General features: G+C 48.0%; 1 protein-coding gene across 1 annotated transcript; it reads right to left on the bottom strand.

Moving 5' to 3' along the window:
• Positions 1-5,769: 5,769 nt before the first annotated feature.
• Positions 5,770-22,243, bottom strand: LOC8053316 (twist-related protein 1). Its single transcript, XM_029968398.1, has 3 exons — positions 21,868-22,243; positions 7,603-7,986; positions 5,770-5,894 (listed from the first exon to the last, which is right to left on the bottom strand). Exons 1-3 carry the CDS (start codon positions 22,241-22,243, stop codon positions 5,770-5,772), a joined length of 885 nt encoding a protein of 294 aa, XP_029824258.1.
• Between the last annotated feature and the right edge of the window lie 253 nt (positions 22,244-22,496).

Below are 22,496 nucleotides of genomic sequence, written 5' to 3'. Positions count from 1 at the left end.
TGTTTCGAGTTGAGAAGTAGTCGGGGCGATCTCTTCCGCTAATGGATACTACACATGATCCATTTCAAATCCTGGAGCTACAGCTTTTTTGTATAACATGCGAGCTCATCCACATGTGAATAATGAAATGAGCGACGCAAACCTTGAGCGACAACCCTTGCTCAAGCTTAACAAGAACCCCATCCGCTTCCCCCCCCCTCCCCCCCCCCCCCCCCACACACACACACACACACTGGCGAACGCCCAAATCATTAAACGTCTTCAAACGAATTCTATGATTGTGTCCGCATTGTGAAGGTACAACGACCACGAAGAGGGAGCCAGTTTTTCTTCTTCAATACTTTTGCAAATGTTAAATATAGGTTGGAAGTAGTTCATTGTTATGAGCGCTAAAGATGTGTCTTCACACAATAAAGTAATGGGAAAAGTAACGATTACTTCTTTAAGTAATGTCCAATTACTTTTGCCGTCGAGTAATCAAGTAATCTAATCGAATACTTTTTAGCCAAGAGTAATAGTAATTGTAATCGATTACTTTTTTTTAGTAACGTGTACAAGACTGCCCGAGCGGCACCCTGCAGCAAGGAGGAGGGTCTCCCTCTTTTTCGAACGGAAAAAAAGGAATTGAGGGAGAGTTTTCTATTTTTTGCTGCTCGTCGGCCTTTAAAGGACACTGACAGGGTATTTATGCTAACCAAGGTTTTTATTTGTACATGACTTAGGAGAGCCCAACTACCCAGAACACAATTTGCGGCTCGAAATTCGTTTTCTTTCCGCCCGAAAACCGCCGATCAAGAATTGGCCGGTCTGAGTCGCGCTCACTCTCTTCTTAGTGGTCACGTTCCTTTCCCTGTGGTTTAGACACAACCACCCACGATAATCAAAGTCGTGGGTCATCAAAGGCACACACTCAAGGCTAAAAATACACAAAACATATGAAACCCATTCTTTTTGTGTGTGTGTGGCTTGTAAAAAGCTAGAAACAGGTTGATTAAAAAAAAAAGTTGTAAAATACGTGACTTCCGGTAACTTTCTCCTCATATTTCTTCTTCCTCCCCAATCCAGTTTAGATTTCGGTTTAGAGCACTTGCAATTTTTTTTTACTTTATTGAAAATGTACGTGACGCTGTAGCAAAATATTGATTGGGTAGTCTTCTAACAACCATAACGGATCGCCATTAAAAATGAAAAACGCGTGGCAAAAAGAAAAAAAAAGGAGTTGGCGCGTAAAGAAACTTGTTAAAGTTTATGCCAGCCTTCCCCAGTTTGAGCCCTTGATTTTTTTTTTTGTAACGTTATTGGCGAAGGCGGTAAGAGGTGTCGCAAATTGCATGTCTTTAATACTTATTATTGTTATTAATAAAATAGGTGTTTTACGACGACTGTAAAAACACTACATTGCTGACTTCAAAAAATTAAAATCAGAAAGCGGAAGTGTTATGACGAAACATCGGCCGTCTTCTAGTTTTCAGTGCGAAATCATTAACTGTCCCATGGAGCGAACGGGCGTTATCAGATTTTGAAGCCGCGCCAAACGTAACCTAAATTCCCTCGTCCCATGGAGTCTGTAGCAGAAAATTGATGCAAAACTTCTATTGGCTCGCGCGCGGCATAGTTCCAAGAAACGCCACCCCACAGAGTGGGCCTCTCCATGGCGCAGCGTCCTGGCTGTCAGTAAAAGGGAGAGGGTATCCAGGCTCTGAAGAGCTGCTGGCTGCAGAGATTGCCGGGCAGCCTACGCAGAGGTCGCCCGGCAGGAATCAGCGCGGCCCGCAGCTTGTAGGAAAACGCTACGTATACCAATGTTTTCGCATTCCTAACGTTAGCAATCTTAAGCGTCTCTGTGATTTTTATTCATACACTCAGTATGGCATGACGACGGAAAGTACGTTGGAGCGGCGGCACATTTCAGTCAAAGTCGGAATCCATCTTGAAACGTTGTGGATACATTGAGGTTTTTGTCATAGCCCTTGTCAACAAAGTCGTGAGAATAGATCAGGGGTATCAAACTGGCCCCTGAAGGTGTTCTTTGGGGAGTGCAGCCAACCACGCATTATTTTGTGTTTCATCTTTTCAAAGAATTGCGTAGCACGGTACTTTTAGTTGTGGTAGCACGGTGGCAGAACTTCACGCAGTTCCCTTTGCGACATTGACCCTCACGTCGCTCACCAAGGTCTGCTACACAACGTTTTCTTCCTTAACTTTTCAAAAAAATTGTTTTAGACCGACTGACACTCCTAAAAAAAGAGGCACTGAAAAGTGACACGTCGTCAGCACGCGAAGAAAGGTCTCGCGAAATACTTTCGCGGTTGACTGGGTGGCACGTCCGCGAACCCATGAACGATGAGACGGAAAGAGAGAAAATGAAACGACACTTCCTGTTTCAATTTACCCAAAGATGCAAGGAGTAGCAAGGAGTGCACCATTTTGGTAATTACGTCATAGACTCGAGCAGGTGTTTCAAATCAAGTTTTCTTAAAATTTTTTTTCTCCGCAAACACGCAGTTCTTAAGCCTCGTCAGAGCCGTTTACACTGATTGATTTTGGCCTTCTTAGGGAGATTTTGGCAGCCTGGCAACCACAGCAGCGTCGTCTGACAACTGGGGGATGACTTCCGTCCATTATTTCGTCACTCTCTTTTAGAGAAACTCTATGTGAGTTCTCAGGAATAAACAAGAGAAAGAAGAAACGCCTATTTGTGTTATCGCGAAATCCGCTGGTTCTAGCGGGGCAACAAGCTTCGCCCATTAGCCAAACTCTCTCAGTATAAACCGCTCTGAGCCTGGTATTTTTAGGGCGATCCTTAGGAATAATTTTCGGTCGTTTGCAATAATAAAACTCCGGCGTTTTCTTCATAATTCCCGATTTTGCCTGAAAATTTGGTAAACACGCCAACAAATATCGCTCAAATAGTAATCCAAATATTGCGCCGAAATAACTTTTTTTTTCGCGAATTTATTGAATTTACAATTTCATTCCTCACCGTGTTTGTCAAAGTGAACGTCTCTACTGGCAGCAATCAAAATGTGACATCAGGGGAAGACAGGGGTTTACCTTTTAGAGAGTTTGTTCCCAATTGATTACAAGCAGTTTCATGAGTTCCAATGAATGCTTCGAAAGCTCGCGTCGATGCCCCCGCAGAGGCACAAAACAAATGCTCGGTACAGTCCATCTTTTAGACTGCCCGCTCGACTTGCAAGCCTGCTTTTCTCTTATGTCACTGCACTGAAAAGCGCGAGTATGTTTGAATGTAGGTTTTAGCATAATTTTCACTTGCCGATTTTACAACAACTATTCTGAGTTTCGAGATGCTAAATAGCATACTGGAAAGGGTAAGGGGCGATGATCCCGAAAATATAGTTAGTTGGGGTAGCTCATAAACCGCCGGAGTACCCCTTTAAAGGAGGGACGGTCGAAAAAAGTTTAGAACTCGGGAAACTCACAAGAAAAAATCTGGAAATCTGGCGTTCCTAGAAACTTAGTTTGAGAACCCATCATCTAGATTGTAGAATCTACCATAATTTTTTAGACGAATGGCAACATTGATCCGGGAATCAAGTAATCAATAAGCGTATTACATCAAATGCGTTCATGCACCTTCAAGATGGCATTAGAACACTCGCTAAAACGTGAACCGACTTTGCACCGGAAAAAAAAAAAGTTGTGAAAATCTGATCTAAAGCGCTTTAGAATAATGTAACGTTTGTGGTAAAAGTAGCCTTTAAGTACTACAAGGGTTACTACACGTGTGTTACACAGGACTATATTCTGAAAAGCGCTTTAGTGGCGCTAAAACTGCCTAAAGTTGTTCTACCGTTGTAGACCAAATGTAATTTATCTCGATAGCTTTCTGCACGTGGTGTGGTTACATGACTTTCTAGATTAAAAGGAATACAAGCACCGTACGACCCAAGAACTTTATTCCAATTTAAATAAAATGTACTCAATTGTGTTAACATATTAGAACCTTCGAAATTAAACGGCCATTGCCCCAAACAATATAATACAATAATTATCTCACAACTATGAAAGAGCAGAATGCTCTCTGAACAACAGACACAGAAAACAGAACCTCCTACGTTTTTCTCAGTGACGAACGGATACCATGGTTCTCTTTCTCTGCCAAAAAATTAAACCCTCGTTATGGACTAGAAGGGAATGACGAGACGAAAAATTGCACTGTTGAGGTACGTCAGCGGTAGCGGAGAGTGCCGCTAAATTAAAAAAAATTAAAAAAAAGAAGATGTTAACCTTCTGAAACGAGCTTCGTCAAAAGATATCACAAATAAACACTGAAACAAGTTTCAGGTTGGGAATGTTCTTTACATTGCAAACCGGAATGACAAGGAAATCAGATCGGATCCACACCTATTTTTTGTTACAAGTGTCGAAGATCTACCTGCAAAATCATCTTTAGCAGGACTGAAGGCCGTTCCTATTCTCTTTTTTTTATTCGTCAACCAGGAGAAAAAAAATATATATATATTTTTTTTCAGAAAAATTTTTGAGTGACAGGACAAGCCGTCATAGACCAAATGCAAGGTTCGGAAGGATTCAAAGGAGGTACGGGAATTTAGCTCACTTACATGTGGCATAGCATGCGGCATTCGGAAACGGGAGAGATAGGGAAGTGGCGAGTTGAAACTGAGGTTAAAATTTCAGGTTATCGAAATGAGGCAGAAAATTGTCAACAACAGTATAGATGCATCCTGGCAGCTTATTCGCTGGCGCTGCGTGTATATGTACCTTCATTTCAGCTTTTGGTTACAACTTTCTCTGAACGGGTTGAATTCCGTGTCGAGTACTTCGTCGCAACGCTTCGTTACGACCCGCTTCTCAACTGAGTGGATCAGTGTTGCGGCATATGATGCGAATAAGAATGGAAATAAAACTGTCTGCTTGACGATGTGATTGGAAATCCTCTCCGTTACTACTTGATATTTTTGTAACAACTAGGAATCGTACGCGCAACGGATTGCCCGCACACCAAGACAAGCCAGGAACTGAGAGCTGTCGGCGTAGATCAACGGAGTCAAATTTGTGTGGAAGCGAGCGTGTTGGACTGGATGTTTTTCAAGAGTGCCTCATAGTCCTGGCTCATCTTTCGGCGCGCATCGCAACATTCCCCTGCTCACTCACACCGCAGACTGTCCATTGACACAGGTACGAACAACATCTAGGCCGAATACACTCCTCAGTTGCACGGGGACACTTCAAATGCAGTAGACTGTCGGCTCAGCACTGTGCGAGCGTCTTTCTCACAAGGAATACACACGAATGGAAATATTGTCACACACGTCTTTGGTGGATCTTGCGCACTTTCATTTGCGCAGCTTGTCCATGGTCGTGTTAGCACCGTTCCACAGTCACGAACGGAAACACAAGAATGCCAACTTCCCGAAACTATTTCCCCTCGTAGTTCAGAAAAACGAACAATGAAATAAATGAGCTCGCAGTACATTGCGTTGGATTGCAGTAGTCGAAGTTGGAGGAGTCCAGCCGCGAAGACAAAGGAGACGTACCATTGTACGCTGGGTCACTCATTGAGTCTACGCCAGTCCGAAGGAGAAGACGGGGGCGGTCGTTCGTGGGAAGCACCTTGAAGAATCCGGGCTCCAAGAATCGGCAAACAGGCGACCTAGCCGAAAGGACGAGGGATGTGGATGACGACGAGTACGACGCGGCGAGAGACGGTGGTCCTTGCTGCAAGGGAGAAGCAGCCAGCGAGGCGCGGACACACGGCGGCTAAACCGCAAGATGGCACGATCATCACTGGGTTCCGTTGTGGCAGCCGATGGTGTCTGCGGTCAGGGTTAGCGTGGTCAGCACGCTCCTCCGGTTCGGGTTCACACCCAGGCTCTCCCAGTTGATCCAGGACAGGCGCGCTGTCAGATCTGGCGGGGGAACAGAGCTCGCAATCAGAACGACCGTTTAGACTTGAGAAATGTTCATAGGAAACGATAACAATCAGATTTCTGAATTGTTGTAATCTAGACGACCGCTTATGTCCGGTATAAGATACATAAACTTTGTAGACTAGAAACAACTGCTTAAGCGGCCTTTGATTAGGAGTTCAGGGCACCTCAGCATTTTGGGGACCACGGACACAACTCCAGACATCTCTCGATCGTAACCAAGTGGTATCAACAATATAGCAAATTAAGCAAATATATCGCTATGAGCCACAGCCATTATCCTACAGGCACGTGATAATCTTACTTAGGCCCACAATGGCTTTCGATTACGCAGAGCTTTTGATGTTCGCGCTCAAATCTCGACTTTTTACAGCGAAGCTGTTCGTAGCGGTTCCGTGAATTTTTCATGTGCGGCAACAAAAGCTCAGGTCCCGAATTTGATGCAAAATGGCTTCATTCTGTGTAAAAGCTTATAGGTCTCATCACCTCGATATGCCTTTTCTGTAGATTATTTATCAATAGGCACTATCTTCAAGATCAGTGGACTCACAGGTAGATAACAAAGGTTTCTCAAAGATTTGCCGCTGTGCGACCCGCGTCGGCCATGTCTAATCTCACACCGCCTTCTCTTCGCGTCGTTCCAAACGCTTGCGTGCCTAGTTTCCTTCAATTCCGCTCTCCTGAAGTGGCGGTCCCGTCGCGAGTGTCTACTCTCCGCAGGGCAGCGGTCCCGTTGCGCGTGTCTAGTTTCCTCCGGCTCTTCGGGGCGGGACTGTGTCTTGCGCTAAACAGCTTGGCTGGACATCCACCTTCACGGAGTGGAATGGCTCATGATTTTTATTTCTACGTACCGAACTTGCTCACTTGAGGCTGGACGCCCAATCCGCTAAGCCTGATTATATGTTTTAAAAAGGCCGCTTGATTGACGGCATATTAAGCTAAAGTGTCCATTAAAACAAGTTGATGCACTAAGCACCTGAAGAGAGTCAAGGGCTCGCACAGATATTCTACAAATTCCCCCCGTTCTCGTGATTTCTAACATCATCCTCATCAGGTCTCTCATCATCATCACAACTGTTTTATTGTTCAATTTAATATTTATATTATTCTTTTTCCTCCTGCCCCTAACCCCAGTGCAGAGTAACAGACTAGGACAGAATAGTGCCACTAAATAAGCCACGCTTAAGAGTAACGACACTTGGCCATATTGTGGCTAAAAATCATGGTTGCCAGCTATCTGAAGCTTTATCTGAAATCACACGAAATGCTTTTCCGCCCTCCACAAATGTTTAAACCATTCGCGACAGAGCAAAGCAATATTACATTACCTTCCTAACACCGAATCTAATGCTGAGGAAGTCGCACTTTTGAATCATGACGATCGGCCGTTGCGTCTGTTCTGCATACGAGCCAAAATGGCGGCGCCCACAACAATGTCGGGGAACGGAGTGCCGATACTCTAAGCGCAGCTTATTTAGTGGCTCTAGGACAGACGTCCGGGCTAACCTAACCTAACCTTACCAAGCTGGGCAGAACAGCCACCTAGGACAAATGTCGAGGTTAAACTCTTCGTTGTTTCGGCATCAACACCGACCAACCCCTCTGTCCCTCTACGTCAGCGAGACAAGCTTCCATTGCCAAGCTTGCCGCCCGCGCACAAAGAAGGGCGCACGTGTCCCTCGCTCACCGGAGGTGTTCCACTCGGCGGCGTGTTCCCCCTTGAGCTCGCCTCTGAGGCACTTGTCGATGTGCGTCAGAGGGTCGTGCTGGGAGACGAGCAGCTCTCGCAGCAGCGCGATGTACGCGATGGCCAGCCGCAGCGTGTCGATCTTGGACAGGCGTTTCTCGAACGGGAACGTGGGCACGTGGCAGCGAAGCTCCTCGAACGCCGTGTTAATGCTCATCATGCGCTTCCGCTCCCGGATGTTGGCCGCCCGGCGCTGCACCTTGTACGGACCGGCGAACGGAACCACGGGCACGCAGCCCTGCTGCAGCGGCCCGCCCGAAGAGCTTCCCGATGGGCCGTACTCGTAGCAGAAGCCCCCGCTGCCGCCTTCCGCCGGGACCCCGCCTGCGGGTGACCAAGTCGGAACGGTAAACTGTCTGCTAATATTCTCAAAAGCGACTCTTACAAAAAAAAAAAAAAAGAGACAACCAACACAGACGACTGGTACATTTTGTCGAGATCTACTTTAGCCAGTGACAGGCTGAAAACCCAGTACGTGCTCCGCCTCTAGCACGAGCTTCCCACCTTCCCTATAGCACTTCGTCGCACGTGCAGCCAAAGCACGGCGGAAGGCAACGGGCAAGTGCTAGAGGCGGAGCCTTTACTGCGTTCTTAACCTGTCAGCGACTATAGAGCCATCGGAAGCTCACATTCCATAGCGTGCGCTGAACCACAAGTATCGAGACAATCCAGCTCTCGTTCCCGTGCCTTGGTTGAGGACGTGACGGACATCCGGCATGTTAGCGCTTGAAGAAAACTTTTAGCCTTTCCACTCTGGTGAGGAAGGAAGAGCAGCGGAGCTGAAGCTTTTGTTCTCGTAGGTGACTTTCCAGGCGAGCGATCTGCTCTTCTTTCGCAAGGGAATCTGAAGCGCTCGACGCTGTGGAACTTTAGGCGATAGCGGCCTCGCGGCAGTTGCGGAACCATTCGCGCTGCTGCGCGCATCGCTGCTCGTTCCGCTCCCGCTCTTCTTCCTCCGAAGAAAGGTTGCTGCCATCTATGAGCGACACCGGCAACTAGTTGTCTGGTTGCCGCCGTCGCTCGATGGCGATAGCTGTCCAGAGTTCGGTGTCATCATTTCTTTGCTGGTGGATACGTTCCGGGTAGATACGCTCCTTAACAGCTCCGCTGTCAAAAAAAAAAAAGAATTAATGGAAACTTAAGTTAAACTGTATACGGCGACGGGGCTCTGCACAGCCGTTGACCCGTCGATAGGTGTGTTGACTTCCGGTTGAGATTTCTGTATTAAGCTTGGGATTTCCGTAGTAAGCTGTATTCTGCTAAACAAGAATACCAGCTCGTCGCCCTCTCGCAAGTAGGCTATTCCAGGTTCAACCACCTCGATTCGATTCGATTTCACAGAACTGCCTATTGTACATCCTTCGAATTCAGTGCCGCGAGGTGGGTTTGAAATAAGGATTATACTTCGTTTCAGCTTCGGTCCGAGCGCGGCCGATGTTACGAGCCAAAGGGCCAATCAAACAGCGTAAAGAGTGCAACGTCATGGCGTGCTCTCTGCGCTTGATAGGACTAGCCGGCAGAGGAGCACGCACAGAGAGACGGCGAATACCGGCTGGTCCTATCAACTGCAGAGAGCACGCCATGACGTTGTGCATCCTTTGCTGTTTGATTGGCCCTTTGAATCATAACATCGGCCGCGCTCGGACCGAAGCTGAAACGAAGTATAGAAGCTATGGAACTCTGGAAACATTCAGTGGATCTAAGAAAAACAAGCCACGGCTTCCAGTTCATTCTGTTGTTATATTGCCGCGCGCAGGGTTGCGGACTTGTAGAAGATTCTTGTTTATTCTTGCTGCTGATATATCTTCTATCGTTTATCCCTGCTTTTGTTGTTCTAAAAAGGGCGCGTTCATTCTCGCCCCGAGCACGCTACGCTCGAACCTTCTCCGCCGAATCTTCGAGATAGTGACTCACTCTAGATAAGAGGCCACCCGCAAACTTGTCGAGTCAGTCTCGCCCCAGCGCTCGATCCTGCGGCTTCGCCGACACCGACGCCCGCGACGCTCTCCTGCTTTCTGCTGTTTCCTTTTTCTTTTATTAATTTGGGCACAAGTTCGGCCCCATTAAACGTTCAGTTTACTTCAGTTTTCGTCGCCCCATCACTCGTCATTCGTGACATTTTGGTGGAGGTGCTGGGTAATTGCGTCCTATGTCCGTGGACCGTAACCCTCCGAAAACACACCGGCCAAGTGACGTACTCAGCTCCGGGAGGCTACCCTTCGCAGAAGACGAGACCAAGGCCCGGTCAAGTCGCCGTAATCAAGGCCTACCGCCGGAACTCGGACCCCTGCCGCAGAAATCAAGGAAGAAGACCGCGACGATGACCGCTCCGCCCATCGCTCTCCTGCCCGTCGCCCCCCGATCGTCGACACCTTTCCATGGCGAGATCTATGAAGACGTCGAGGACTGGATTCTTCACTATGAGCGCGTGGCCCGCCACAACGGATGGAACGCCGAGCAACGCCTCCAGAACCTCTACTTCTCGCTGGAAGGCACCCCGAGGCACTGGTTCGAAAACCACGAGGCTTCGTTCACTTCGTGGGATATCTGCGCCACCGAGTTGAAGCGAACCTTCTCGAACCAACACCGGTGACAGAATGCGGAGGACCTGCTCCAGACGCGGACACAAGCCCCCGACGAGAGCTTGACAAGCTACGTTGAAGACGTGCTACGACTCTGTACACGCGCCGACCCGCAAGCCACCGAGGAGAAGTTGCGCTTCCTCATGAGGGGCGTCAAGAGCGAAATCTTCGGTGGCCTTGTCCGCAGCCCCCCGACGACGGTAGACGGCTTCGTGGCCGAGACTACGAACATCGAGCGTGTGCTATCGGTCAGAGCTGTGCACTATCAGCGACTCGCCGCTGTGTCAACGGTTCTGGCTGTCTCGACACCTCGCCCCAATGTCGATGGTGTCGGCGTCGAACACCTGCGACAGATCATCTGCGACGTCGTCCGGGATGAGCTCGGGAAGCTACTGCCGGCTCATAACCGCCCGGCTTCGCTCTCGATTGCCGAGGTGGCTCGAGAGGAAGTGCAGCGAGCTTGCCAGCCGGACACTCCCATCATCGTTCCAGCTCCCGAAGAACCGACGTTAAGCTACGCCGCAATGGTCCGCCGAGCACCACCAGCACCGCGTCCGTACATGGCGCCTCCCCGACGCGTGCCTCCAGAGCCGCAGCATTCCAGACGCCAGGAAGATCGGGCGCACGTTCGTCCAGAACAAGTTGCGTCAAGGAAGACCGACGTGTGGAGGACGGCTGATCGACGCCCGTTGTGCTACCACTGCGGGGAAACCGACCATATCTACCGACGATGCCCTTACCGCCAGCTGGGCCTACGAGGGTTCGCGCCCAACGACCCTCGACCACGTCTTGGAGAGCGACCTCGGGACATCGAGGACTACCTTCGCCGCTCTTCATCTCCTGAGTCGTCTCCCCGCCGGGCCTTCCGTTCACCATCCCCCCGACGCTCGCCATCGCCCTTCCGCCGGTCTCGCCGAGACAGCCTGTCACCCATCGCGTCCCGTCGGGAAAACTAGGCGCGGCAATGCCGGGAGGTGGTGTTGCCGAAGATGAACGATGCCAAGATCCTCCAAGATCGTCGGAGCTCTCCCACTCTAACGCCGCAACGCCCCGAAACGACGTTTCTGTAACAGTGTCGAATAACCTCAACGTTATCATCGACGGCCACGACGCGACAGCACTCGTCGACACCGGAGCAGATTATTCCGTTTTGAGTGGGAGACTCTCTCGTCGCCTTCAGAAAGTTACGACGTCATGGGATGCACCACAGATACGAACCGCCGGCGGACACATCATCACGCCTGTCGGCAGGTGCACTGCTCGCGTTGAGATCCACTTTGAAACCTGCCTGTCAAGTTCGTCATTCTGCAAGACTGTTCGAGAGACGTCATTCTCGGAATGGACTTTCTGTGTGAATACGGCGCCATTATAGACCTCAGGGGGGAACAAGCTGACGCTTCGGAAACCTGTTCCCTCGGCGAAAGATCCCAAAACGACTTTAGCTGCAGTGCGAGTCTTTACCAGCCAGGTAAACCTGCCGCCGCTGTCCAGTGTCTTTGTCCCCGTCGGGACCGACGAAGCCACCTGCGGGACTGCACTGTTGGAAGGAAGCGTTCAACTTCTTTTTGGACGAGGGATTGGCATTGCAAGAGGCGTAACCGAGCTCCAGGACGGGCGTACCGTAGCCCTTATCACCAACTTCCGGCAAGAGTCGCAGCACCTTACAAAGGCTACAGCTGTGGGCTACGTCGAGGAAATTCAGGACTCGGCCGCGATCACCGTGATCTCAGATGACGCCTCTCCGACGCAGCACAAGGGAACCACGCCGTCAGAGCTCGACATCGACCCATCCCTCCCAGCCCCACAACGACGACAGCTGACTGACGTACTCGCAGAGTTCAGTGAGTGCTTCGCCATATTGTCAAGGCTACGCCAAACAGCGGTTGCGAAGCATCGAATTGTTACTGACGATGACGTGCCTCCTATTCATCAGTCGCCGTACCGAGTTTCGGTGAAGGGGAGGGAAAACCATCCAGAAACAAGTTCAAGAAATGCTTGACGATGATATTATGCAGCCTTCAAGCAGTCCGTGGGCCTCTCCAATTGTTCTGATGAAGAAGAAGGACGGGACCCTTAGTGTTCTGCGTGGACTACAGGCGACTGAACGCTGTTACAAAGAAAGATGTCTATCCGCTTCCGCGCATAGATGGCACCCTCGACCGTTTACGCCACACCCGATACTTTTCGTCGATGGACTTGAAGAGTGGCTACTGGCAGACTGAGGTCGATGAACGAGACCGCGAGAAGACCGCCTTTGTCACGCCCGATGGACTTTACGAGTTCAAGGTGATGCACTTTGGACACTGTACGGCGCCGGCGACTTTCCAGCGGGTCATGGATACCGTACTAACGGGACTGAAGACTCAGAGCTGCCTCGTTTACCTGGATGACGGCGTAGTTTTTTCGCACGACTTCGAGGAGCACTTGAAACGGCTTAGGGCCGTGCTCCAATCCATCAAGACCGCAGGGCTTACACTCAAGCCAACGAAGTGCCGCTTCGCCTACGGCGAAATTAAGTTCCTTGGTCATGTCGTTAGTGGCGAAGGAGTGCGCCCTGACCCCGCGAAGACATCCGTCGTAGCCGAATTCTCACGACCATCGAACAAGAAGGCCATTTGCAGATTCCTGGGGCTGTGCGCGTACTACAGGCGCTTCGTTCAAGATTTCGCAAAAATTTCGGCGCCCCTCACACATTTTACAAAGGACACCGTGAAATTTCACTGGGCAGAAGAAGAAGGACGGGCGTTTGACGAACTGAAACTAAGACTTCAGACACCTCCGATTCTCGGACATTTCGACCAGCACGCCGAAACCGAAATTCACACGGACGCAAGTAACTCCGGACTTGGTGCGGTATTGGTACAGCTACAGGAAGGCACGGAGCGAGTTATTGCCTACGCAAGTCGGACACTGTCAAAGGTGGAGAAAAATTACTCCACGACGAAAAAAGAATGTCTCATGGTTGTATGGGTGATCACAAAGTTTGGTCCGTACATATACGGGAACCCGTTTCGGTGGGTCACTGACCACCACTCGCTCTGTTGGCTTGCAAACCTCAAAGACCTTTCAGGACGCCTGGCTCGATAGAGTTTTCGACTGCAAGAATTCGACATGACCGTGGTTTACAAGTCAGGACGGAAACATAGCGCCGCCGACTGCTTGTCCAGAGCCGCCGTCGAAACGTCAGGCTGTACCGACGTGGATGACGACGAGTGTTTTCTAGGTGCCGTGAACACCAACGACATGGCAGGACTTCAACGAGACGATCCGGAGCTCCGCGCCCTGATTGAGCATCTAGAAGGACGAGGAAGTACCGTTCCTCGTGTCTTTTCACGAGCCCTACCGACCTTCGCTATTCGAAAATATTTTGGAGCCAGTAATTCGCCGTGGCTTCTGCTAGTCCCTACAGCCTTCGAGAAGAGATTTTTCAAGCCTGCCACGACGACCCGACTTCAGGACACCTCGGTTACAGCCGAGCACTAGCCCGAATACGTGAAAAATACTACTGGCCCAAGCTGCCGAAGACCGTCCATCTCTACATGCGATCGTGCCATGGGTGCCAGCGACGCAAGAAACCGCCGTCAAAGCCAGCAGGTCGCCTTCAGCCGATTCCCCCTCCAACCAAACCGTTCCAGCAAACTGGAATGGATTGGCTGGGCCCTTTTCCACCGTCGACGCTGGGAAACCGCTGGATAATCGTCGCCACAGATTATCTTACACGTTACGCCGAGACGAAAGCCCTTCCGTCGGGGACTGTTGTCGAAGTCGCGAAGTTCTTCATCGAGTCCATCGTCCTCCGGCATGGCGCCCCCGAAGTCCTGATCACAGACTGAGGGTCATCGTTCATGGCGCACTTGACCCAGGAGATCGTCTAAGCCAGACGGACCACCGTCGGACAACTGCATACCATCCGCAGACAAACGGGTTGACGGAGCGGCTCAACAAGACCATCGCCGACATGGTCTCCATGTACGTCGACGTGGAACACAAGACATGGGACGAGGTATTGCCGTACGTCACATTTGCCTACAATACGGCCGTACAAGATACCACAAGAGTGACGCCCTTCCAGCTGGTGTATGGCCGGAAGGTGACGACTACGCTAGACTCTATGTTGCCGCACGAGCCAGTCGACGACGGAAAAGATGACGGCCAGGTAGTTGCTCAACGGGCAGAAGAGGTCCACCAGCTAGCAAGACTACGAATTCAAGACCAGCAACATGTCGACGCCGGCCGATACAATCTTCGCCGGCGTGACGCCCACTATCAACCTGGAGACCGGGTGTGGGTGTGGACACCAATACCGCGCCGCGGTCTCAGCGAGAAGCTTCTCAAGCGCTACTTTGGACCCTAGAAGGTTCTTCGCCGTCTCGGGGACTTAAACTACGACGTGCTTCCCGACGAAACTCGACCATCAAGACGACGTCAACCGCGACCCGAAGTAGTCCACGTCGTGCGCCTCAAGCCATATTACGAATGATAGAACTTTGGACTCTCGGATATTGCCGCGCGCAGGGTCGCGGACTTGTAGAAGAGTCTTGTTTATTCTTGCTGCTGACATACCTTCTATCGTTTATCACTGCTATTGTTGTTCTGGAAAGTGCGTGTTCATTCTCGCCCCGAGCGCGCTACGCTCGAACCTTCTCCGCCGAATCTTCGAGATAGTGACTCACTCTAGATAAGAGGCCACCCGCAAACTTGTCGAGTCAGTCTCGCCCCAGAGCTCGATCCTGCGGCTTCGCCGACACCGACGCCCGCGACGCTCTCCTGCTTTCTCCTGTTTCCTTTTTCTTTTATTAATTTGGGCACAAGTTCGCCCCATTAAACGTTCAGTTTACTTCAGTTTTCGTCGCCTCATCACTTGTCATTCGTGACAATATGTCATCCTATACCTAACATCTGCACTGAAGTACCCTCGCCGCAAAGTCTGTCACAACTTCTGAGAGCGCGGAATACGTCTATATGTGGAAGTTTCTGTCAGTGGAGAGTTTTTACGAAACGTTTGAAAGTTCGAGGATCGCTCCGAGCGAAGCGCTTCAAAAGGTGCCACGAAGCAGCACGAGCTACCGAGATCATTATAAGGCACAAAGGGACAGAGACCAAACAACAAACAATTTGAATATAAAAAAAGCCCGAAACCATATAGGCATGGAAATATTCTTTTCGTTTGTTCGAAAATCACCATGCCCATTTTGCTGATATGTGGCGTTCAAGATATACCGGGGCTTTTGTTCATAAGAAATCGTTGAACAAGTGTAGTATTATAAAGCTTGAGAAGGACGTTAACGTAACCTGAAGCTATGACGCACGCGCAATACTTCCAGCTAGCATGGCCGCGCACAATGTGTCTGTTCCTTAGTATGAGCTGTGCGTAAACAAATTTCAGAAGATAGAGAAAGTTACGCCATCATTTTTCGAACATTGCAAGCACCTGCATGGGGAACCAGCAATACCAGAGACAAGAGTGCACAAATGTTGTGAACATTTTAGTGAAGGACGACATACTGTGACTAATTTACCGCATGGACATGTTCGCGTGACAGCTGTCGCACCAGTAAATAGCACACGTTTTCAGACAGTCATCCTTGAGAACCGACGAATAGCAGTGCGGGACATTGCTGCCAAGGCGAATATTAGTGTCGTCAGAGTTGGGAAAATTATTCACGAGCATTTAATATTCCTCAATGTCTACTACAACATAGATTCCTCGACAGCTGACACAGCCCTGATGCTCTGAGCTGTTGAATATGTTTTGAGACGAAAGTGATGAATTTTGGCAAAGAGACATCAGATGTTATAAAACATGGATCAACCATTTCACCCTTCGTATAAAGAGTAACAGCATGCATGAATTGGCAAAACAAGGGCTCGCCACAACCCAAAAAAGTTGAAGCGCCACCGTCTGTCCCTAAGACGATGGGAACTGTCTTCTGGGACGTGCAAGGTGTCACTCATAGGGACGTTCTAAAAAGGGAGTCCCAGTTTATACCCATGTGTTACTGCACGTTTATGACGTGCCAAACGAAACGGCGTTCACATGTTGTTTGAAGAAGACATTCTTTATGACAACACGCAGCCCCCACAGAGCCAGTTTGGCAGCAGGGGGTTTTCAGATAAGATCAAACCATGTCCTGTCAAAAAAATGTTTTTAATTCTTACGAAAAAAAAAATTGTGCATTCGAGAAAATGTTTTTAACTATTTTTTTATATAAAACATATTTTTCGGAACAAAAATCACAAAAAATCGCTGTCCGTCAAGTCCCCGTTTCGTGACTTGCGGGAGGTCGTCGTTTTGAATAGTTATAAAACAGAAACTACTGTCGCCGTGGGCTTAATATATTTTTAAAGAAACTACACATACAGTACAATCAACTGGAACTGTCCTGTTGTTTACCAGGAATTTTTATTTTGTAATACAAAATTACAAACAAGACAGATAATGAAAAATTATTCAAATTCAGATTTTTGTAACTCCGCAGTAATAAAATTTTGGGCACTTAGTATCTATTATATTGACAGGTGTATGAAACATTTGTACACGTTTTCATTCAAATTAAAAATGCGCATCCTTTTCTAAAAGTCCATCAAATGCAGGAATATTTTTAAAAATAATTTAAAGATAGGACCATCTTCAATTTTTTTATAATTTTCAAAACTCAATGTCAATATTGCGTTATATCAGGCCATTTAAATTCAATTTGCAAAATTTATTTACGTTGCAATTTACGAAGTGCCCAATACATCTGAAATAGTAGAACTGCCGTCCGTGGAATAAAAGAAAGGTAAGACGGTCGCCGATTCCAGGGAAGAGCAAGAACGTGACCGAAAAATCTAATAAGTTTGTGAGCAGATTATACTATGGCATGATTGTATAAAAAAAATCAACTGTTCATAGAAAATATTTTAATTCCTTACAAAATAAAATCGCTTTGCTCGTGAACAATAAAAATGCTGTTGGTATTTCCACGTCTGATCGTACAATGACTGTCCGGGTCATATTATTAGCAAACTTCGTTTATACACTCGGAAGCTGCCTTTGATAACATACATTTTTCATAAAGATGTTTTTTGGTAAATAATTTATAAAAATGTCACTAAAACGTGTTTTTTTTTACGTGTTTCGTAATTTTTTTAAAATAAAAATATATGAATGGAATTTTTAATATTTGGTGCGAATGTTGTCAATTGTCTATAAAATATATGAAAAGAAAATTACCTACATGCCTGGGTCGGTTTGACATTGGCGTCTGTGGAAATTACCATAGTGAAATCTCGGCAATGTCCACACCTCGAGCTTCTCGGTTTTATATCTCTGGGAAAAGTTTAGCTACAGCGTTCCCATATAGCCAAATGTTCTTCCCAAGAACATGACTTTCCCATATAGTTCTTACAGAATTATCAAAAATACGATCCAGACAGTCATTGCACGATTTGACGTTGAAACAGTGTACCGATTTCTCGATTCATCAAGTCCTCTCTTGTTTACAAAAGCCGGTGTATGAACGAACTTGAAAGACTCTGCTTACACACGTCTCTTTATTGAGCCGCCAGTTTGGTTGGCGGTAAATTGGCAGGCGAGGTAAGAAACGGGATTGACGGTGCAAAGAGCACCAAAATCAGACGCCACCTGTGGGTGACCGTGAATGAAACTGGGAGGTTCAAACTGTGAAACGAAGGTGGGGCCTTATTTTTCAATGAACTTCCCAAGCTGCGGGCGGTTCTACTGTGACGTCTTATTTGTTCGACTGGTCCTCAGCAGTTTCTATCGCGGAAAATTACAGTTCGACGCGCGTGTTTTGCGCTGATTACTTGGAGAGGCGTGTGGTGGCCTGCTGCGACGCCACACGCAAGTCGGAATCCTGACCCGAAGAGTCTCTGTCACGCACCGGGCATACCCGACACCATCCGAGATACGCAACTGCAAGGCAGAATATTTTACAGTGTTGTGCCCGTTACCGAAAATAAGTAACAAAATAGTCATCTTGTAAACCCTGAGATGGGGAACGATAAAAAAACGGACGAACACAACTTGAGATTTTGTTGTGTTCGTCCGTTTTTTTATCGTTCCCCATCTCAGGGTTTACAAGATGACGATTGATTACCAGCTCGCCTGCACTCTCTCACTGCTAACAAAATAGCGTTACTTGTTAGCTTGGAGAAAAGCTAACGCGTTACAGAGCTCCGTTACCGTTTTGCAAATGTAACGAAATACCGGTGTCGTTACTTGCCATGACTAACAGACGTTAACTTTACAATAGTTTGTCGTTACTTTGTGTTTCATTGTTAACATATGACAGCTGTTAATAATAAACCGCCTCTATATAACTTGATCAACAATAAACTTGTTCAGTGTGATTATTTATTTATTTATTTATTTGTACTCTGCAGCGCCGGAGCATTACAGCAGAAGAGTGGGTACAGATCATACTTATACGCTGGACACTCTCACAAACAATACAAACCAGCAACGAACAATATAAATAAACCATTCAGAACAACACACAATAATAACATTTCAAAATTTCAATAACGACAAAAATACTAACAAAAAATTCACATTGCATTGATCAGGTTAATAAAAGATTACCCGTCGGCAGGATGTCTAATGTATATCCTCGCACAAAGGACGCTTCGCGAGCGCAATTCGGAGAACTGAACTTTGTCCATAGCACTTGCCTGGGAAGAAGTAACCGCTTTGGAAAAGAACGACGGGATGCACGACACATAATGTACGCAAAATATACCTCTTCTTATAATCAAAGTTAATCCGGTAAAATAAATGTTATTTTATTCTTTCACAAACCAACGTCGCATCTGCGATTAACGACACGTCAACACAAGGGCACCGCTCACACACTTGTTTTGGTTCAAAGCGTGGGAACGTTAACGCGTCCAAATTCAGAGTTTATCCTGTTTGTTGTTGACAGAACGAAAGTTTATTCGTTTTGAAGAGAAGGATGTGACCAGATAGAGTAGCTAGGGACGCTGAGTCAAAATTCTGGATGCCTCTTTCCAGCGAGACGGCTACTGAGGGTACGGCAAGGGAACGTTAGGAGTGTCTTCCGAAGGAGTTTGATATGACGCCGTTTATACATAGGTTTGTTGGTGTTTCTTTTCCACTTTTACCTAAAGCACAGAAACAAAATTATCTTGTTTTCAAAGAATCATGTGGCCATTTTTAATCAAAAGTAACGAGTAACGGGTAACGTTATTTGATAGGAGATACCGTAAATTAATAACGACATTACTTTGCTCGTTTGTCATTTGGGATTCTAACCAGTACGTTTGTACGTTAGTAAAAAAACTAACGCGTTACCAGTAACGTCGTTACTTTTAACGCGTTAGTTCCAACACTGCACAATAAACAGCGCAACCCTCCCCGGGGGGTCCCGCCGAAACGGAAACCTGCGGCTGCGACCGCCGGACAAAACCGCCGCCCGGCCGTGTGTCGTTGTGTATTCACTACTGCGTGATACACGCTAGAAGGCTTCCGTTCGTTACTGGCTAACTTGTGCATTTAAAACGTGAACCAGTGTCGTCATACTTCAAAGGTCGACCGACCTTTTAGTTTCTAAACATTCAACACCAAATTTTTTTTATTATGTTTCTTCAGAACACAAAGTTAGCAGACTTGTGAAGCCTGCTGTGTTATGTGTAAGCCCACGCCCACTTAACAGCAATTATCACACACACACAAAAAAAGAGCAGATATATATTTCACATATGTTTTAATTATAACATGTTTAAGCGAAAAAGAGTATTTTGCAGAATTCAATATTGTTTTGCGGGAAACAAGGACTGATATGGCTCAGTGAATATTCTGTGATCAGGAAAACGTTTTCCCTTTTGTTCCGAAAGTTTGAACATTATGCCTTGTGCGAGACAGTTGGGTGCATCTTATACTTTATGAAAGAGTACTCTAGCAACACAGTTTTAATGATTCTTAGCCGGAGGTCTTGGCTTCACATAAAGTTGGTTATGAATATGTATACAATTACAAAACTACGGAATTTCTGCTTTTGTGATTCCCAACAATCTAGTTGGTAATCAGAAAGGGTAAGGAAACATATCATGTTTGTTCGAGAAGTCAGAAAGACGAGCAGCGACTAACATCGTAAATTGTCCAGGGATTCAGTATTTCGAAATGTTAGAAACTTTTAGAAAACCATTACCGTGTTCCACGTGCCGCACTACCGGAGCCTTCGAAGAGGCGGCACGGCGCCTGAGTGATACCGTGACCGCGGGGCGCGCGCTTAAAAGCATGCTTCGAAGGCTCCGGTAATCCGGTGCGCGGGCCACGGTAACGGTTTGCTAAAAGTTCCTATGGAGAACCTTCGGTGCTGTTCCGGGGAAGTTTATAAAATAGATATTTTCTAGAGTGGTGTCATAATTGTTTTTGGTTGTTTTGCCTTGCGGGCTAAATAAATTTTGAATAAATAAAAACTAAGCCAAGCAAACGCAGCATCAGCAGCTGTGCTAGTTCGGGTAAAAGATAAATAGCGAATAACTTCTCATGCCAGTTCCAATACACGCCTGCGTATCCCGGTATCTAGAAGTTCAAGAAAGCTTACAATTGACTTGGAGCGTGCTGTTTCTTTTTTTTTTTTTGTTAACGCTACTGTTTGAAACGAATGCGTCACAAATTGTAGACAAAACGGAATGGTGTGAAGGGGTCCCCACAAAATTTGAAAGCCCACTTTTCTGAAATTCTACTCTGAGAGCCATCACAGCATTACTGATATTTCCTGCATCGCTTCTCTTTTCACGCTCACATGTGTCTGTTTGTACGGCCACCTGTCCCCTCACCGGCGGCCAGAACGTTTGAAACAGTGCTTTGGACAGTTCCATTCTTAGCGTTCGTGATATGACGCGTGCTTGCCTTCTGTTAAATGCGCCTCTAGAACTGCCGATAACCAATCGACTATGGCGGAGGCGCTGGAATTCATACCATGACTTATGTAAATCGGCTTACCACGTCCAAAGAATTATATATGAGAAGCGCTCAAATACGTATACATACCTCCCCAATACACGGTCCAAAAAAGTTTTGTATGAGTAAGAAATTCTCGGAGTTTTCGAGGAAAACATTTCAAATAGCCATTTACACAGGTATTCGTGTGCTTTGCAGGAATACATGAGTCACGATCTACAGTAGAAACCACCTCCAAGGTTGACAATTCCAATCTAAGTTTTCTCAGCACCACCACGATGATGTCGCACCCATCGTGACGAGCACGCTTCCGTCCCAAACTTAACCACAGTGAAGAAACGAACTCATGTACATCGGACACCTTAAAGCTCATCCTCGTCGTCATTCCAGTCTTGTTTTCCCATATCGCTGTATAGCAGGCAAGCTGTCGCTTCCGTTTGCATAACTAATCATGCACCGAACAACACAGTGAAGTGCTAGGGTCAAGAAACAAGTGGTTCGAATCGAATTGCGTTGTGTAATTCATAACCTTTCTCAGTGCCAGAAAAACCTACAACATAGCAACTCACTTTACAGTGTTGAATCTAGCGATTACGCTCTGTTATCCCATTGGAAATCCCACCCGCCCACAAACAGACACACATACACACAGAGTATAGCTGGTAGCAAGGGGGGGACAGAGCAAGAACTCACCGGCGAGGCAGGCCGGGTAGGCGATCCCAGGAAGAAGCTGTCCGGGCAGCGCGCTCCTCGCCGCGTACTCGCACGCGGGCCTCTGCACTTCCCCCGACGAAGGCGATCCGGGAGAGACGCTGTCCCTTCCCCCGTCCTCCAGGTGCATAGACGCCGGCCCGACTCCCGCCGCTGAGGTCGTCGCCGCCCCCGAACCGCCGACCAGCGAGGTCGTCCCAGCCGACGCGCACTGGAAGGCCAGTTCGTCGTCCACGTACGACGGAAACTCCGCGGCCGCCGCCGACGCAAAGTCCTCGCCTCCGCCGATGAAGTGTTGCTGCTGCTGCTGGTGCTGGTGTCGGTGACGGTACGGAGGCGGCAGGGCGGGGGATGACATGCTGGGGGGCGCGTTCCCTTTTTATAGAGTCTCGCCCGGGGCTAGCCTTTGGAGCGGCGGCGTCAGCCGGTGTTGAAGAAACGCAGCGGCGAGGGGAGGCGACGGCATGGGAAGCAGCAGCCACGGGCGCTGCAACCGACAAGTCCAATTTCTGGACGACGAGCACCGGCGGGGACGTGCGGGCCGCGTGCGTGCGTCGGTGCGCACCCCTTCCCTATTCCCTCCTCCCCTACTCCCAATTCCTCCTCGCCCT

This window comes from Ixodes scapularis, unplaced genomic scaffold, assembly GCF_016920785.2.
Source record: "Ixodes scapularis isolate PalLabHiFi unplaced genomic scaffold, ASM1692078v2 PGA_scaffold5__190_contigs__length_132052651, whole genome shotgun sequence".
Classification (NCBI taxonomy): Eukaryota; Metazoa; Arthropoda; class Arachnida; order Ixodida; family Ixodidae; genus Ixodes; species Ixodes scapularis.
Note: the sequence above shows the minus strand (reverse complement) of the source record. Positions and strands in the feature narration are given on the sequence as shown.

Bases quoted from the DNA above. Each gene is read 5' to 3' on its own strand.
- LOC8053316 (XM_029968398.1), bottom strand. From the start codon at position 22,243: ATGTCATCCCCCGCCCTGCCGCCTCCGTACCGTCACCGACACCAGCAC. The intron at 7,987-21,867 runs GTGAGTTCTTGC...GGTCACCCGCAG, and splicing joins CTACCCGGCCTGCCTCGCCG to GCGGGGTCCCGGCGGAAGGC. The intron at 5,895-7,602 runs GTGAGCGAGGGA...TTCCCCCGCCAG, and splicing joins CGCCGAGTGGAACACCTCCG to ATCTGACAGCGCGCCTGTCC.